This window comes from Elephantulus edwardii, unplaced genomic scaffold (genome assembly GCF_000299155.1).
Source record: "Elephantulus edwardii isolate Elephantulus edwardi_28Jun2011 unplaced genomic scaffold, EleEdw1.0 scaffold00026, whole genome shotgun sequence".
Lineage (NCBI taxonomy): Eukaryota > Metazoa > Chordata > Mammalia > Macroscelidea > Macroscelididae > Elephantulus > Elephantulus edwardii.
This window is the reverse complement of record NW_006399776.1, coordinates 19,785,962-19,804,904: the sequence shown is the minus strand read 5'-3', so window position 1 is coordinate 19,804,904 and position 18,943 is coordinate 19,785,962. Positions and strand designations below refer to the sequence as shown.

The 18,943-nt window shown below is 40.3% G+C and overlaps 2 protein-coding genes across 2 annotated transcripts; both read right to left on the bottom strand.

Annotated features, from left to right (window-relative positions):
- Positions 1–5,749: 5,749 nt before the first annotated feature.
- RNASE6 (ribonuclease, RNase A family, k6) lies at positions 5,750–6,236 on the bottom strand. The gene has a single exon (XM_006883099.1). It carries the CDS (start codon positions 6,212–6,214, stop codon positions 5,750–5,752), a length of 465 nt encoding a protein of 154 aa, XP_006883161.1. The 5' UTR covers positions 6,215–6,236.
- A 7,168-nt stretch (positions 6,237–13,404) lies between these two features.
- EDDM3B (epididymal protein 3B) lies at positions 13,405–13,845 on the bottom strand. The gene has a single exon (XM_006883282.1). It carries the CDS (start codon positions 13,843–13,845, stop codon positions 13,405–13,407), a length of 441 nt encoding a protein of 146 aa, XP_006883344.1.
- Positions 13,846–18,943: the final 5,098 nt, after the last annotated feature.

The window sequence follows — 18,943 nt, the reverse complement described above, 5'->3', positions numbered from 1 at the left end:
CCCATTCTTCTCAAGGTTAGACACAATTTGTTGTGATCCACACAGTCAAATGCCTTGTGTAGTCAATGAAACGCAGATATATACTCCTCTGGAACTCTGCTTTTAGCCTAGATCCAGCTAACATTGCTATGATGTCCCTAGTCTTTAAAATAACATCTTTGTCTTTAGCACGCTAGAGAAGTGTTTGACAGCAATTTTTTCCAATGCAATATGCCTTTAGATTTCTTCCCTCAATATTCTTTATTGTTTATCATATAATAATTCCTTTACCTTATGTTTCATTTCTATACATTGTATTTTATACAATCTTTCATTTACATTGTGTTTCATACAGTCATTCATATACATTCGATTTTACATTATTTTTTATTGGGTTGCTTACAAAGTTTATATACATTGTATTTCACATTAGTCTTCATTCATACTGTGTTTCATACAATCATTCTCATCCATTATGGTTTTTTTTGTGGTTTTTTTTTAATCTAGGTTGTTTATTTTTCATTTCAATGAACATCTACAGAGATTTTGCACTTCCGTTCATTCATTGTTGCACCCTTCTCCCCGCACAAACCCCTCCCCCCTCCCCCCCCTTTGCTCCTCTCCTTGAAAAGCAAAAGAAAAACTCCCTCATTGGTACACAATCCCCCCCGCACCTCCCCAAACCCCACCCCCTACCCCCAAATATAATCTACTCTGCAACTCTCATTGCATACTCCTACGATAAAAATAATGCCCTAAAATATAATACTTTTAGACTATTCTCTCCCCCATAGACTTCAATGCCATAAACATTTCATCCAGTTTTTCTCAGTCTTACCCCCACCCCAATGCCAGCCTCATTCTACAACAGTGGTATAGCATCCATTATGTTTTATAAAATTAATCGCCATTGGACCTTGCCCATCATTACCCTGTCTTTTTGCCTGGATCTTTCCCATTTGCTTCCCCCTCTCCCTCCACCCACCAAATTGTGCAGCCCTGTGGTTTCACCCTACCTATCCTCACCCCTCTCCTTCCCTTTCCCCCCTTGAGTTCTTGTACGTGTTTTACTCGTTATCCTTCTGTTTTTACAATAATGGTCTTATGCAGTATTTGTCCTTATGAGATTGTGTTAGTTCACTCAGCAAAAATGATTTCGATTTCTTTATTGAAGAAAATACTCTTTTTCTGCATCAAGAGTAAAATGAAATGTTGTTGTCATTGTGCGCCGTCAAGTTGGAACCAACCCACAGCTGACCCTCTAGCAGGTTTTCAGAGATAGTTGACCACACAAGAGGAGATTGCCCATGCTTCTCCTGTGGAGAAGCTGGTGATCTCAATCCTCATACCTTCAAGATTGCAGGACAGCTTTTTGTCACTAGGCTACCAGAGCTTGAAATTAAATAAGGATTAGGTTTTATAACTTATATTTGGGGGCTATAGTTTCATTAATAACATATATATCTAAATTGAATATATTGCTATCATAGTGACCCATAACTCATTGTGCCCTTCCACTGGGTTTCTGAGGCAGGAAGAAACTGTCCATCTTTCACTTATGGAGAGGCTCATAGATTTGAACCACTGGTATTTCCATTAGCAGACAAGCACATCACACATGATGCCATCAGAGCACTATCTCTCTCTGTCCCTGACTGTATTGCTCAAAAACATTAGTTACCCTGTGTCTTAGTTAGTTTATGCGGCTTAACCACAGCTTCCACAGACAGCACAGATTTTAAAGAACAGAAATCTTTCTGGTCACCATTTTGGAGGCTAACAGTGCAAGTCAGAGTCTCAGCTTCCTTGTGAGCAGCTTTGAGTGTTTCTTGGTTGTATGACTTGCAGACAATCCCTACATGGCCTCTGCTTTCCTCATGCCTCTTCTTCAGTGTGGGTGAATTTCTGTGTCTTATGTGCTCATTTTATAACTCAAAAATTATCAAGTTGTCCTCCTCCAGGGTTATCTAATTTCCAGACAAAATAGCTCCTATTTTCAAACAGGATGACAGCCACAAGTATAGTAGTTAGGAGTCCAACACATATTTTGAGTTGGGGGCCACAATTTTAATCCATACATCATGTGCTGGGAGGGAGGGTGAAACGCTGGAGAAAGTCCCAGAGGGGACAAATACAGAGAATAAATCTGAGTCTCAGCCCAGGCATTGTCTGTCAGACCTGATTAATTCCAGTCCAACAGAGTGATTTAGAACATGTTGGGAAAGGTGTATCAAAGTGCCTGGCTTCTGAAAAGTAGATACAGAACAAAGATATTACTTACCTAAATCTAAAAATTCTATCTCTAACCTTATCTTCTGCAAGATTCACAAGAAAGTTCCTAGAAACCATTTTGTGCAAAGTAAACTTCTGCCCCCGAGAAGTTTAGATCAATCAGGAGGCTGGGCTTGATGAGGAGGAATGTGGGATTAGGATTGGAGGAGATTTATCAGCAATTTATATTATGCAGATGATATAATCTTGATTGCTGAAACTGAGGAGGACCTGAAGTGCTTGCTGCAGAAGGTCAGGGACTGCAGTCTTCAATATAGATTGAGGCTCAACATAAAGAATACAAAGATTCTCACCACTGAGATGCTTGGCAGCATCATGATAGATGGAGAAAAGATTGAGGTTGTGAACTTAAGCCTGCTTGTCTTCACAATCAACACTCTTGGCAACCGCAGCCAGGAAATCAAAAGATAAATTGCATTGGAAAAGTCTGCCATCTGGGACCTCTCCAGAGTACTGAAAAGCAACAATGCCAGTCTACAGATTAAGGTGTACCTGATCCAGGCCATGATCTTTGCAATTACTTGCTATTCATCAAAGAGATGGACAATGGCTGAGGATGACAAAAGAAAAATTGATGCCTTTGAGTTATGATGTTGGAGAAGAGTTTTAAGCATACCATGAACCACCAAGAAAACAAACAGATAGGTCTTGCAGAAAGTGAAACCAAGTTTCTCCTTGGAGGCTAGGATTTTGAAGCTCCATCTCACATACTTTGGGCGTGTGGCCAAGAGGGACTTGCTCCTTGGATAAGGACATCATGCTTGAAAGGGTGGAGCGATAGCACAAGAGAGAAAGACCCTGGATGAGATGGATTGATCCAGTAAGTGGGGGAATGAGGGTAAGTGTGTTGGAGTTACTGAAGCTGGCTCAGGACAGCGCAGGCTTCAGAGCTGCTGTACTATGAATTACAGGTGACTCGACAGTACATAACAAAAGCAACAACATGAAATTGTCACCACCAGACTGATAGACAACATCACGATAGCTGTAGAAAGGAGTGAAACTGTCAATTATCTAGGCTTACTTGAACCCACACTCAACACACTTGGTATCAGCAGTCAGGAGATCAAGAGACATCCTACATTGGGAAAGTCTTCAGTCAGGGACTTCTCCAAATTATTGAGGGGCAATGATATCAGTTTGAGGACTAAGGTGTGCCTAATTAAGGCCATTGTTTTTTCAATCACCTCCTATGCATTTGAGAACTGAATAATGAATAAGGATGATGGAAGAAGAATTGATGCCTTTGAACTGTGATGATGGAAAAGAGTACTGAATATCCCCAAGAACTGTCAAAAGAACAAACAGAATGTTTTGGAGAAAGCCATAGTGCTTCTTGGAGAACATTACAAGCTTTGTCTCACATACTTTGGGCATGTTGTTAGGATTCAAGTCCTTAGAGAGGGACATATTGCTTGGAAAGGTGGAGGGTTAGTGAAAGAGAGGAAGATCCTCAATTAGATGGATTGACACAGTGACTGCTGCAATGGGCTCAAGTTTGTCAGAAATGATGAGTATGGCACAGGAGGTGATGGGGTGCAGATCTGTTGTTCATAGCTTTCCTATGAGTCATACTTTACTCTATGACACCCAACAACAACAACTACATGAAGTTAGAAAGAACAATTCCTGCAAGAAACCACTTTTATTCCTGACACCAATTGTAAGTTCAGAGGTTTCCCAAACCACCTCAGTTTCAATAATTTGCCAGAAGGACTTAAAAAAAAATAAGAAAAAGAAACTCTCTGGAAATTATTCCACTTATGATTATGTTCATTAGAGGGAAATGGTATAGATTAAAATTAGCCAAGGAAAAAGCACATAAAATGGGATCTAATGAAGTATCAAATGTAGAACTCTTTTATCTTCTATCCCTAAAGTCCGAGTGAATTATTTTCCTGGTACTGAAATGTACAATGTGTGTAGAGTATTTTCAAGTATGAAATTTCCCCTGAACTTTAATGTCCAATTGTGTTTTTTGTTGGAAGTTCATTATTTACGGGTTGCTGATTGTCCAGATGACTCATCTCTAGCCCCTAAAGAGGGGAAATGGTGTGACCTGCATCCCTCATGCTAAATCATGTTGCTGATCCCTAAGTACTATCTGGTGTGATCGACTCCCACACTACATCACATCGTCAGACTATCCAGGATGTTCCAAGGACTCCACACAGACAAAACCCTTCCTAGTCAGCATGACATTCCAAAATCTAGAGGTCACTTTTCAGTAGCCAAGAGCTAAGGCCAGACCTCTCGTTCAATAAAGTTGGTTCTTCACTATATAGTACCAGTGATCATGGTTGATTGATTCAGATGAAACACACTGGTACCCTTTACCTTGAAAGAGAAATAATAGAGGGTGAAAGATGAACACCTAACTACCATGTCAAACAGGGAAGCAGAGTAAATTAATTCACTGGAAAAGACTGAAGCAACGTATAGGAAAGAACAGAAATGAGAGACATTTAAAGGCTAAATATTTTTCTAGTCCTGATTCCATTATTTATCTGAGATCTTAATTCAAAATTCTCCACCTACCCAATCTCTTTTCTCCGATTCAATTTCAGTCACCTAACACAACAAAACCACACTCAACTAACCAGGGAGCTCTGGTGGCATAGTGTGTAGGGGGTCGCACCGCTAACCCAAAGCCTTCTCTCTGGTGATTCAAATCCCCCAGTGCCTTCACAGAGAAAGATGGGCAGTCACCTCCTGTGCAAGTTACAGCCTCAGAAACCTGTTGGAGGGTCAGCTGTGAGTTCATTCCAACTCAAGTGCAATGAGCTGTGGGTAGTTTTGTTTTCTTTATGAGGCAGGCTCCATTGTGTCAGAGATGATGAAGATGGCACAGGATAGGGCAGGCTTCAGAACCATTGTTCATAGGGTTGTTGTGAGTCATGGTCTACTTAATGGCTCCTACAACATCAATATGAGGAATCAGTGCCACTTCCATGCAGACAGTCTTTTCAAGGAACATGTGTAAATCTGGGAGCAGAAATGGAGTAGGGGAATTTCTTGTTCCAAATCCCAAAATAGGTGACATAGGGATATGACAGAGACTTTAGGGAGTTAAAGATTGTCTAAAGACCTAAGACCAAAATAATTCTTTGAATGCTGACAAGTATGAGATAGGCTCAGGCTGGCATTGATGTGAAAAAACATTCCAAGCACACTCTCACACATTAGAATTCAGCAGAAAGTGGTTTTATTACAATGAATGCAGGACAACAAAGCTTGGCAGTCTTAAGATTAAAAATCTGGAGGCCTTGACCCTTTTTTGCCCTCTTTCCTAATGCATTTCTACTAAACACACGGAGATTCAAGGTAGAGAAAAATAATTATTCTTCAACATTAATCTGGTCTGGTGTTCTAAACTCTCTAATTCTCCAAAACCCTTCTTTCTTCCTTCTGTGGAAACCAGGAATTTGATAGAAGAAGAGAACCTGAGTTCCAAGCGAGAGGAAAAGTGATAGAAAACTTAAAGGATCTTATCTAAATGTACAGGAACCAACTGATAAGGAGGGTCTCCTTTCTGAGGTGGCTCACAGGCAACAATGAAGAACTTGAAGAGAGCAGCATCTTTGTAGCGGCAGTTAGGATAGCTTCCTGCAGTGAGGCTACACTGAGTCATGTTAATTTGCTTTGGGCTCTGATGACAGTTATTCCACCCATTCTTGCAGGTGATGTTAGGCAAGTCACAGACAGCAGCCACATTCTCGAAGGAGACATGCAGAAAGGAGTTTTCAGGCTTGCAGTGGTGGGTATAACTGTTGACACGATTCATGGCCCTGTTACACTGGAGAAGATTTGGCTGTATATGCTGGATTTCAAACCATTGTGCCCTGGTTATGTTCTTAGGCCAAGCACAAAGCAAGTGCCTTGGCCCCCATAGTTCCAGCAGCAAGAAGAGGAGAGGAAAGTGTCTCAGAAACTTTAGCACCATCTTTTCTGGGTAGAAAGAGGGAAGATAATATTAAAAACAGAAGCTATAAGGCAAAATTATTAATAAAAATAATTTAAATTTTAGTGTATCTTTTCTCATACAAATTTTATAATTCTATGAAGACCCTAATATTTAGTGAGGAGTAGCAGGAGATAAAAAGGCCTTCCCTCTGGTTGGCAGGCTGTGTTCTCTTTGTCTTGAATTTACATATTCAGTGGCCTCTGTGCTTAAAATCTGCTCTCTTCCCTCATCACCTCCTGAGGTTCCACTATTTGACTATGATCTATCACTTGCAGTGCCTTTTTTTCCCAGCCCGAAAGCTTCTCCTCTTACCAGGTCTTGTTGGGGATCCTGATGAGAATGGAGATTGTTAGATCCAGGCCCAAAGATCTGTATTTGCTTTTCTTCCCTGGAATCTGTCAGAATTGCCTCAATAGGTCTGACAAAACTGTTTTCTTAAGTAGTGACAATATTACTGTATACACCGGAAAAGTAAGCCCATTTTAAGAAATCATGTGACACCAAATACAATTTTGAGGAACTGTTGACTTCCTGATAGTGGTTGGGTGCTTTCTTTACAAAACGAATCTTTAGTTTTTTAAAGCTGTCTGAACAGTTCCTTGGGAGAAAATATACTGTGTAAGTCTTATATAGTATTAGCCAACTATGTGGTAATATTGTGAGTTCAACAACATATTTGAATGAATTATTAATTTATACATGTAAATAAGAGCAAAATCACAACATGTATTAGTTAATACAGTTGTAGTAGAGAAATAATAAGTAAGAAGGCAGTGGAGGGAAAGGATTTGAGGGCACAACACCTGAACTTAGTTTTGAAGAACCATCAGAAGTTAATTAGGTAAAGAAGATAGCAAATACAGTGTGTAAGAGATGTTAAGAGATCCAGAAACATGAAAATGAAGGAAAAAATTAGGTTATGTGACTCCTGAATTTGTTCCTAACTTTCCATTATTGCTGCTAACTCTTGTGTTTAGAACTTATTGTCTTATAAAAACTCACACTAAAGTCTTTTTTATGAGGATTTTTTCTCACATACTTTGGGCATGTTGTCAAGAGGGATCGTGCTAGGAAAGATAAAAGAGTCAGCAAAATAGAGGAAGATCCTCAATAAGATGGACTGACACAATGACTGTAACAATGAGCCAGAGCCTATCAGAGGTCGTGAGGATGGCACAGGATAGGGCAAGGTTCAGATCTGGTTCTGGTTGCTCTAAGTTGTGGCAACCTCTTTGGCATCTAACCACAACATATGGACTCCCTCACTTTCTTTTGCTCTATATACATTTTGCATATTACTTCTAGATTATTCTTCCTTCAGCATAGACGTATGTGGAGTTTATCTTTTAGTATGGCTTTCCTAGCCACTGAACTTGACTCTGCCATGTGGATGGGCATATGCGAATAGGGCAGTGAGCCTAGCCACAGGAGATTGTCCATCTCACCATTCCACAAAGAAATTGGCCAGTCTCGCCAGTCTACAAAGGGATTAGCTAGCCTTGCCAATAAATTGAGTGGCACCAGCAGCAGGTTAGACCTTCTCCACCAGTGAAAAAGAGAAGAAAAAGCAAGAGAATGTAAGATGTCATTCAGAAGCAGACATTCTTGCTCTAGCTACACGTATGTCAGCAGCAGCCATAGCCAATGAAGAGGACCAGAGTGACTTGACACGAGACAGAGCTGGCTGCTACCCAACCCCACAGATAAAACCAGAGCCAAGCTAAGAGCCTTTGCTCAAGTTCGTTGGACAATTGGGAAGGAGCAGAGGAGAGAGAGCCAATATTGAAAGGACTGAGAACTTAGAAACACTGGTCTAAAGCCATGAGGCTCAAGGCTAGGGTACTTGTACGCACATTTTGGAAGTATCCTGATAGTATTTTGCTACTGATCCGGATTATAACCTTTGACTTCTCCAGCATGGTTCTGTGTAGTCTGCAAGCTATCATATTGGACTTTGGACTCAACAAAACAGTAAAATTGGTACTGAGACGAGTAGAAAGAGGTACGGGCATGTGGGGAACATGTCTGACCCCACAGAAATTGGTTTTGTGTTGTGAAACTGTTGACGGGAATAGTTTCCCTTTGTGAAGTTGGTAAAGGTCAGCCATGGTCATCCTCATGTGGCCCCTGCTCTTTTTACAATGTATAAGTATAGCACTCTTCCCAAATGCTTTTTAATGGCTCTAAATATCTACAGGATAAAGTTGATATCTCATCTTGGCACATCTATGCTACAGCAGGCATAGTAAGACAATTTCTCTCTCTCTCGTTCCAAGATTTGATAGTACCTCAAGTTTGGGTTTCATCTCACATACTTTTGGCATGTTGTTGTTAAGTGCTATGGAATCAAGTACAACTCAAAGCGACCTTATGAATAACAGATCTAAACCTTGTCCTATCCTGTCCCAGCCTTATCTCTGACACACAGGAGCCCACTGCTACACTCATTGTATCAATCTGTCTTGGCAAGGGTCTTCCTCTTTTCTCTGATCTTTCCAAGAATGATATCTTTTCCAGGGCATAGCCTCTCCTACTGATATGCCCAAAGTATATAAGATGAAGCTTCATCATCCTCGCCTCCAAGAAGCATGCTAGTTGCACTTTCTTGAAGACATATCTGTTTGTCCTTTTGACAGTCAATGGAATATTCAACACTCCTTCAACACTACAAATCAAAGACATTGATCCTTCTCCTGTCATCCTAATCATTGATGCACAGCAGGTGATTGGAAAGACTATGTTTTGGATCAGGTGCATCTTGGTCTTTAAACAGAAAGAATTGTTTATCAGGACTTTAGAGAGGTCCCTGACCTCAAACTTTCCCAATGCTAAAGACTGCTGGTATCAAGGATCTTGATTGTTGATCCAAGTGAGATTTAATAATTGACAATTTCAATCTTTTCAGTGCAACTTTCAGATTAAAATAGACTAAGAAGGACTTGCCATACACTTCCAAAATAACCCATCTTTGAAAATCCTGTGGACAGTTTGTTAGAAGGAGCTATTCCTTGGAAAGTCACATCATGCTTAGAAAGGTAGAAGGTCAGCAAAAGAGAGGAAAACTCTCAACGAGATGAATGACTACAGCAATAGGCTCAAATGTGCTAGAGAGGCTGAGGATGGCACAGGATAAGACAAGGTTCAAGTCTGTTGTTCATAGGGTGGCCCTGAGTTGTACTTGACTTGAAGGTACCTAACAACAACAAGTTCACTACCAAAGAAAAACATTATTGTCAGGCTTGTCATCCCTGCCCTGAATCATGGATTCTCTGGCTTCACATCAGAAATTACCTAAGGAACTTTAAAAATGTTAGGATTCCTCCCAGATTTACTGAATCCAAATCTTAGGAATGAGGCCTTTGGATGTTTAGGATTTTAAGCTTACAGACTGAATAGGTATAGAGAAAGGATACAACTCTGGTGCATGTCTCTGCTGATTTTAAACCATGCTGTTTCCCCTTTTTCTGTCAAACAACTGCTTCTTGGTCGATGTTTAGGTTTATTATGAACACAATTAAGTGTCCTGGGATTCCTGTTCTTCTCAATATCAGCCATATTTTATTATGATCCATACCATCGAATGTCTTTCTGTAGTCAATAAAACACAAGTAAATATCTTTCTAGTATTCTCTCCTTTCAGCTAAAATTCATTTGACATTAGTAATGATATCCATTGCCCACAGCCTCCTCTGAGTCCAGCTTGAATTTCTGAAAGTTTCCTGTTGATAAACTATTCTAGCTGTTTTTAATACTCTTCAGCAAGATTTTACTTGCATGTGACATTAATGATATTGTTCAGTAATTTCCATAATCTGTTGAATCACTTTATTTTTAATGAGGAAAAAGTCATTGAGCAGGTAGCTGCCTTCCAAATTTCTTGGCATAGACTAATGAGTATGTTTAGGGATGCATCTGTTTGTTGAAACAGCTCAATTTGTGTTTCATCAAATCTGGGAACTGATTTTTTGCCAACGCTTTCAGTGCAGTTTTAATTTTCCCCTTCATTACCATTGGTCCTTGGAAAATAATCTAAGAAACTGATCTATATGAAAATGAATTTGGAGGAAGATTCATCAACAGCCTGCATTATGCAGGTAATACAACCTTACTTGCAGAAACTTAAGAAGACTTGAAGCACTTATTGAAGAAGATCAAAGACCTTCAAGGTGAATTACATCTTAATATTAAGAAAACAAATCTTCACCACTGGCTCAATTCCCAACATCTTAATAGAAAAATGATTAAATTTGTAATGACTTCGTTTTATTTGGATCCACAATCAACACGAATGGTATCAGCAATCAGAATCAAAAGACATGTTACATTGGGGAAATGTGCTATGAAAGACTTCCTAAAAATACCAAAAAGAAACAATGTTCGTTTAAAAAATGTGCATGTGATCCATTGTATTTTCAATTGCTTCATATGCAACTAAAAGTTGCACAGTGAGTAAAGGTGGCTGAATAAGAATTGATGTCTTTGAGTTGTGATAATGTTAAAGAATATTGACTATCCCATGGTTGCCAAAAGATCAAATAAATCTGTCTTGGAGGAAGTTCAATCAGGCTGCTGCTTAGAGGCAAAGATGTTGAAACTTCAAGCATGTTTTCAAGAGGAACCAACTTGGGGAAAAAAAGTCTTAGTGGGAAAGGTGAAGGATCAGTAAAAGACAGGAATACCCTCAAGATATGGATTGACACAGTGACTGCAGCAATGTGTTTGAACATGGTGGAGATTGTGAAGGTGGTGCATATGGTATTAGCTTAAAAGTTGGCTTTTTTTAGCCATTACGTTAACCCTCTCTGGTCTTCAGCTACATTAACTACAGACACATGGTCTTGTAAATAATCAACAGCTATGGGACTAGGATAAGAAAGAGAATGCTTCCCACACTGGGAGACAAGACTCAAAGGAAACTGGAGTGAGACCCTGTTGAGAGCAAGACCCTGGTGACAGTGGTGGAGAGACTGTGGCAATGCTGTCAAGAAATTATGGCAAAGTGTGACTTGAAATTTTTTGCATTTGTCCTGGCCACAGTTAAACGGTTTACTGTTCTTGCCAGATAATTGAAAGAGAAGCTGACTCTGCTGCTGCTCTGAAGCCAACATTGCTGGATGATTGAGAAAACCAGAGGCTTCTTGAATTTGTGTTGCTGCACTGAAACCAAGACTTTTACTAATTAAGGAATTCTGTTTTGCTGTTTATCTGGTTTTGGATTGCTGGATTAAACCTCAACTTGTATTGTGAGATATTCTTTGCCTTTCCCACTCCCCAACCTATTTCCTTAATAAACCCCACTCTTGGTCCCACAATTGTAACTAAAGTTTGTGGGTCAACAATGAATATCTAACCTCTTGCTACTGGTGTGACTCTAGAGCCATCATTGGGGTAGGCTATGCACTCTTTATCTGTTTTCTGCTCTGGAGGAGTGTGGGGCTGTGTTACTTTCATTTCTTCTGGCCTTTTCAGAGAGATGCTCATAGTCCTGGGCCTCCATGTCCCATTTCTGCTCTTGAGATAGTGCAGGATAGGATAATAGTCATATTTCTTATTTACAGGGCCTCTATGAGTGGTATTTGATTAGATGGCCCCAAAATGATAGGTGATTCTGTGACTGACTGAAACCATAGTTCTTAGTTAACATTGGCTCTCACTAGATATGCCCCAGTTTCCAGGTCTTGGCTTTTCTCTGATTTCTGAGATCAAGTTAAGTAGACAAATAGATTCTGTTACATTACTTTGTCCATGTTCTAGCAATACAGTACTAAGGCAAATTTAGAGTTTCTGGTGTGTGCACTTTATATGACCTCTAATCATACTTGTTGCTTCTCCAAACTCTGGTAAGGGATTAAGTCTAATTTCTGTTATTTGGTCTATTTCCCTAGACCTTTATGTAGGGAACTCTGGTGGCTTAAAGAATCCTGAAGGCACAATCCACCAGCTGCTCTACCCAAAAAAGATGGGCAGTCTCCTCCCATATCATTAACTGCCTCTGAAAATCTGCCGAAGGGTCAGCTGTGGGTCGATTCTGACTCCACAACAATAGGGCCTTATATGCTTACTCACTACCTCTCCGAATTATACCTTCTTCTATGGCTCTTGAGCCAGTGACAGTCCCCTTTGGGTCTAGGTTTTCTGGGGAGTTATTGGTGGTACATGATTGATAGAGCTAAGAAAGTTTGTAGCACTAAGCCTGAGCAGGCTAGAGGCCAAAGGTCAAAGAGAAGCCTGCCTAGGAGCACAACTGATAAGATTTTTCTAACTAAAGCTGTATCCTGAGTGTTCCAAAACCTGAACCGTAACCTGTCACTTCCCTAATAAACCACATAATGATGAGTATTGTCTATGAGTTCCGTGTGGCTATTGCAATGAATTCTCAAACCCAGAAGAGGTTGTGAGTACTGTGAGAGAAATGGTTGGTGTTAGAAGATGTGGAGCATGAATCGTGCCTAATCTCATAGGAATTAATATTACACTGTGGATGCTGTTAATGGGAATGCCTCTTCTCTACATATGAAGTTATTAGAGGTCAGATACTGCATCTTAGATATCACACTGGTTTTGCTGCATTCTTTACATGTACAATTCAATACTTGTCCATAACTTTTGCCCAATTTAGCACATAAACATTCACATGCCTACTGTAAACATAAAATATATCACATATTCACAAACACCTTATACCCTAAAACTACACACAACACAGATCACATTAAAAAAAAATCTACATTACACAGGCACCTGCAGCACTCACAACACCAATAACAATCACTCAACACATATACTGCACTCATCAGCTATAAAATGCCACACATTTTGGGATGATGTCATTTTATTTAGGGAAAGAATGATTATTCTACTTGAGTAAGAATAAGAAATGTCCATATTGGGAAAAGTCTTGGGTGAATCAAGAAGTGATGCCACATAATTTGAATCATAAGGGAAAAAATGTAGGCATAAATCAGGCCAATGAAAACAAGACTATTTCAGGTAGAGCAACAGTGTAGATGAATTATGCTATAAATAGTCATGTGATGCATAAGACTAGCTAGTTTGAAAGCGTTGCTATATAGTATACAAATAGAGGGTGGAAAGCACTAGTGGAGTAGGTCAGATCTACCACTTCAGCAAGAATTAGTTTATTAAAACATAGGGGGCAAGTAGACACTCTAGGTATTGATAAACGCTATCACCCGCATATCTTCTATGTCATCAACATACCCATTCCTGCTACAGTGGAATTCAATGAGACTGTAGCTCCTTTTTTCTCTATAGCTGTATTTTAAAGTCTTCCGTTTACACTTGAGTACTTTGAAGGGTTGCTGGGCCCATACGTATGTATTTCTGTGCCTCTTTGCCCAGGTTTTGTAACAAATCTTATAAATTTGGTGCCATGGGGTATAGATGAACATATGAGAGTCCTTATCTTTCAGGCCTCCTATTTCCCTCATGAGGACGTCACATTTGTATTGGTTGAAATCCAGGGTTGGCCTCAGATGGTGCAGTCTCATGAACTCCTCCCGGGAGAGGTTCTTGCCATGCAGAAGTTGCTCCCATAGGGAGAAGAGTACAATCAAGACAGGGCCCAGGATCTGTACAGCAGACAGCATCTCAGGCCCCAGGGCAACCTGCAGGTTCACAAGGAAAAGAAAGAAAAGCAGTCTTTAGACAGTCCCGAGAGAGTTCAGCTCCACCTTGAAATCCTTTTGTCTGCCAGTGATAGCCCTTGGGCCCAATTCCACTGTTTGGTTCCCAAAGCAGAACAGGAAAGTATCACCAGGTAATAAAGTTCTGAAGAACTGAAAACGGGCTCTAGTCTGAGTCAGCCAAGCACAGCACTGCAAAGGTAGATGGAGTTTCTTTTTGAGTGTCCCAAACATTCACAGCCTGTCCTCTCTCACACCCAAGCAATTGCCCTCCAGCTAGCTCCTTTTTCACATATTCACAAGAGAGCTTGTGTCTGAGAGAGAATGATATGTGAAGCTTCGTGTCTGTGAAATGGAAAGGCTTGTCTTCTAAGGGGGGGAAAATTATTTAGGAGCTATAGACTCGACGGCACATAACAACAACAACATATTCTAGGCAGGAAGACTGATTCCCTGAAATCACATCTCAGGTTGCAATTACTCTGACTGCACAATTATGTTTACATGGTTTCAACTTCCCTATCATACTTCCCCCAAACTGTGAAACACGTTATCACTTCTACCTACTCACATCTTTTCTCTGGGCCCAGTTCCCTAATTAGCATTGTTGTAAATGATCCTGGCTTGTTTGTGTTGTTTCTCTGTTTAGTCTCTGTTTAGAACCCCATCCTAGAAGATTCTGGTTTTGAAATAATTGTTCTGACCAAACAAGAGCTAAGACTGACACTTCCCCTGCCAGTGCCACTGTAAGCAAAGTTGTTAAAAAAAAGTCTCGCCCTCAGACTAGCCCCTCGGTCTCATGGACAGTGTGGAGTGTGCCTGGCTTTAGGGAAACTTTAACCTGATTCTTAACTGTCTGAACATCTGTGTCCTCAAATGGGCTTGGCATAGCTCTCTCACAGACCCTTGACAATCTATTGAGACACATGTACATGAGCGCACTTCTGAGAGTATCAGGTACTATATCCAGTACAGAATGTTAGTACTTTGTGGAATCTTGCCGTTGGCTGTAAGTGCCCAAACAGAATGTTGTTTTGCCATCAAGTTGAATCTACTGTGCTTCCAGTAGGTTTTCAGACGCTGTAAATTACACGAGAGGAGACTGCCCGTCTTTCTCCTGCAGAGAAACTGGTGGATTCAAATTACATGCTTTTGGATTGTCAGCACAACTCTTTACCCACTGGGCCACCCATGCTCCATAAAATAGCATTAGGAAAACGGAATTTCCTAAAGAGGGTAAGGAGTATTTGTATCAGTGGGATTAATGCTAGTTTGAATGCAAGCCTTTGCTTCTTATCAGTTGGATCATTTTCCTTTCTTAAGTCTAGCATTTAAAAATTCATTCAAGATCCTGGTACCTTCCAATACTTTTGAGACCCCTAAGCATCTTTAACATTAACCTCATTTACTTACCTATCCAGATTCAATGTTCGTGATCTGAAGAACAGAGTTCTGTGTTTATATTCTCACCTTAGAGACAAGAAGCCTGCAGCAGTGGAAAAAGGAATGGCATTGAGGTCCTAGAACTCCAGCTGATTGGGGCGGTGGTGGGGTGGTGTCGGGAGTGAAGGAAGCAGTTTTGTTATGTGAATTCATCCCTGTGTCTTCTCATGCAAAACATTTCTGTTCATTCTGACAATAGCCTGAAGCAAAGATGGCAGACATGAAAGATTAACTCCTTAGTACAAAGGAGTTTCAAGACCCTGAAAAAAGATGACTCTGTAGAAGGGTATATTTACTTCCTGACAAAATCCTGGGGAAAGTTTCCTAGATGGCTAAGTTTTCTAGGAATGTAAAGGAAAGAAATGACTTCTGCAGCTGGGAACTGTGTACCTTCACTGTGGAGTTAAAGAATGAAGGTACATAGTTCACAACTCCAGAAGAGTGTTTACTGAAAAGTGATAAAATGAAATACCAGAATCTGTTTAGAAAGTGTGACCAGCACTTTCAAAGATTGTTCCTAGTCCAGAAAGTTCTGTTTATATCCTGAACATATCTACAAAGCTTGGAAGCAGGAGTGGTATCCACTTCTTAAACACCATGCCTCCAGAAACCCCATGAACTTTGATAAATGTCGATAGTTATAGAAAGACTTCAGGCCTTTTGTTCATAGGGTCACTATGAGTCGTGCTCTACTTGAAGGCAATCAACAACAACAACAACATCTCCAAAGCTTATGAGCTATGCCATCCTGTTTTGTAGTCTGCTGATATTTTTAGATGATAAATAAGACATCATGATTAGATAAAGACATAATGACATTAATAGAAACTCTTTCATACTTTAAATCCTAGGTCCTGTCAAACATTTCTTCAATAATAGGGAAAGAGCATTCTGTGCTGATTGGCTAGAATGAAATTGCCTTAAATGCCACTTTGTAAATTCTTCTACAGTCTGGTTCATTGGTTGTCAGGGAAAATTTTAAAAAGAAGGAATTCTTGGCATTTGAGTTTGGATAATTTCTGAGGTGACAATGAGAAAATATAGGGTGGATAACACTGTTGGTACTAGCAGCCAGGAAATTAAAAGACATATTGCATTGGGAAAGTCTGCTGTCAGAGACATCTCCAAAGTACTGAAGAGCCATGATGTCAGTCTGGGGACTAAGGTGCGCCTGGTACAGGCCATGATCTTTGCAATCACTTGCTATGCAACAGAGAGCTGAACAATGACTAGGGATGGTAGATGGAGAATTGATGCCTTTGAGTTATGGTGTTGGAGAAGATAATTGTACCATGTACTACTAAGAGAATGAACAGGTTCATCCTGGAGAAGGTTAAACCAGGCTGCTCCTTGGAGGCAAGGATTCTGAAGCTTTGTCTGACATACTTTGGACATGTTGCAAAGAGGGACCAGTCCTTGGAGAGGAACATCATGCTTGGGTGGGTGGAGGGACAGCACAGGAGAGGAAGAGCCTAGATGAGATGGATTGATTCAGTGACTGGCATAATTAAGGTGTGTCAGAGAGAATAAGATTAGTACAGGATAGAACAGCGTTTAGGGTTGTTATACATAGGGTCACTATGAGTTGCAGGTGACTCGACGGCACATAACAACAACAACAGCAACATTGAATGTTGTTGTTTTTGTTATGTGGCATCCAGTTGACTCATAGACACCCTATGAACAATAGTTCTGAACCCTACCCTATCTTGAACCAATCTCACTATCTCTAACACACCCACCCTCATTGCCACAGTCACTGTGTCAGCTCATCTCATCCAGAGTCTTTCTCTCCTGAGCTGACCCTCCACCCTTCCAAGCATGATATCCTCTCCGGGAACTGGTCCCTCCTTGTAATATGCCCAAAGTATGTGAACTGGTCCCTCCTTGTAATATGCCCAAAGTATGTGAGACAGAGTTTCAAAATACTTGCCTCCAAGGGGCAATCTGGTTTCACCTTCTCCAGGACAAACCTATTTGTTTGTTTGGTAGTATGTTCAATATCTTCTCCTCCAGCACCACAACTCAAAGGCAACCTCCCAAAAGATGTATTTAAACATTAGCTCCTTTACTTAGTAGTAGGGAGCTCTAGGGCCTAATGGGTAAGGAGTTGTATTGCCAAGCCAAAGGCTAGTGGTTCAAATCTGCCTGTTGCTCCTCAGCAGAAAGACGAGCTATCTCTTCCCATGCAATTTATGTTTTTATTGTTGTTAGGGTTGTTGAGTCAACTATGATTCATAGGTATCCTATGAACAACGGATCTGAGTCTTACCCTGTCCTGGGTCATCCTCACCATCCCTGATGTATTCAAACACATTACTACAGTCACTGTGTCAATCCATCTGGTTGAGGCTCTTTCTGTCTTTCTCTGACCCTCTGCCTTTCCAGACATGATAAGGACTGGTCCTTCCTAACATCATGCCCAAAGTATGTAAGACAAAGCTTCACCATTCTTGCTTTAAGGAGCACCTTTGCTACACTTTTTCCAAGACACAGTTGTTTGTTCTTTTGACAGTCCATGAGATATTTAGTTCTCTTCTTCAATACCACATCTCACAGTGGTCATCATCTGTCATCCTTATTCATTGTCTAACTTTTAGCTGTATAAGAAGTCATTTAAAAGACCATGGCTTGAATCAGGTGCACCTTAGTCTTACACCGACACTACTGCTCCTTAGCATCTTAGAGAGATTCTTGACAAAAGACTTCCCCAACGCAACACATCTTTGGACTTCCTGAGTGCTGGTACCAAGGGTGATGATTATGTATCCGAGTAAGATAATATCATTAACAATTTCATTTTTCTCTCTACCTATCATGATGTTGCCTGTTGGTCCAGAGGTAAAGATTCCTTTTTCTTAATGGTGAGATGTAATCCCTATTGAAGGCTATCGTCTTTCCTCTTCTGCAGCAAGGTCCTCCTCACTTCCAGTAAACAAGGTTGTGTCATCTGCATAATGTATGTTGCTGATGATTCTTCCTCTGACCCTGATGCCATATTCTTCTTCACAAAGTCCAGCTTCTCAAATGATTTGCTCAGCATGCAGGTTGAATAAGTATAGGGAAAGGATACAATTCTGAAACACAGCTTTCCTGATTTTAAATCATGTGGTGTTTCCTTGTTAGTTTGGACAACAGTCTCTTGGTCTAGGTACAAGTTTTTAATGAGCACAATTAAGTGTTCTGGGATTCCCATTTATTTCATTGTTAGTCATAACATAGTCATATGCCTTTGCATAGTCAATAAAATGCAAATAGACATTCTTGTGATATTCTCTGCCTTTAGCCAAAAATCCACCTGATGTCAGCAATAATATTTCTGGTGCCATGATCTCTTCTAAATCCAGCTTCAACTTCTGGCTATTCTTTGTTGATTCCAGCCATCTTTAGACAATCTTGATAATATTTTGCTTGTGTGTGATATTAATGATATTGTTCTATAGTTTCTACATTCTGTTGGATCATCTTTCTTGGGAATGGGAGCAAAAGTCTCTTCTAGTCAGTTGGCCAAATTTGGCTGTCTTAGCCTTTTTAACAAATGGTGTTGGCAAAATTGGAAAAATATCTGCAAAAGACTCAAGCAAGACCCACACCTCACACCATACACAAAAACCAACTC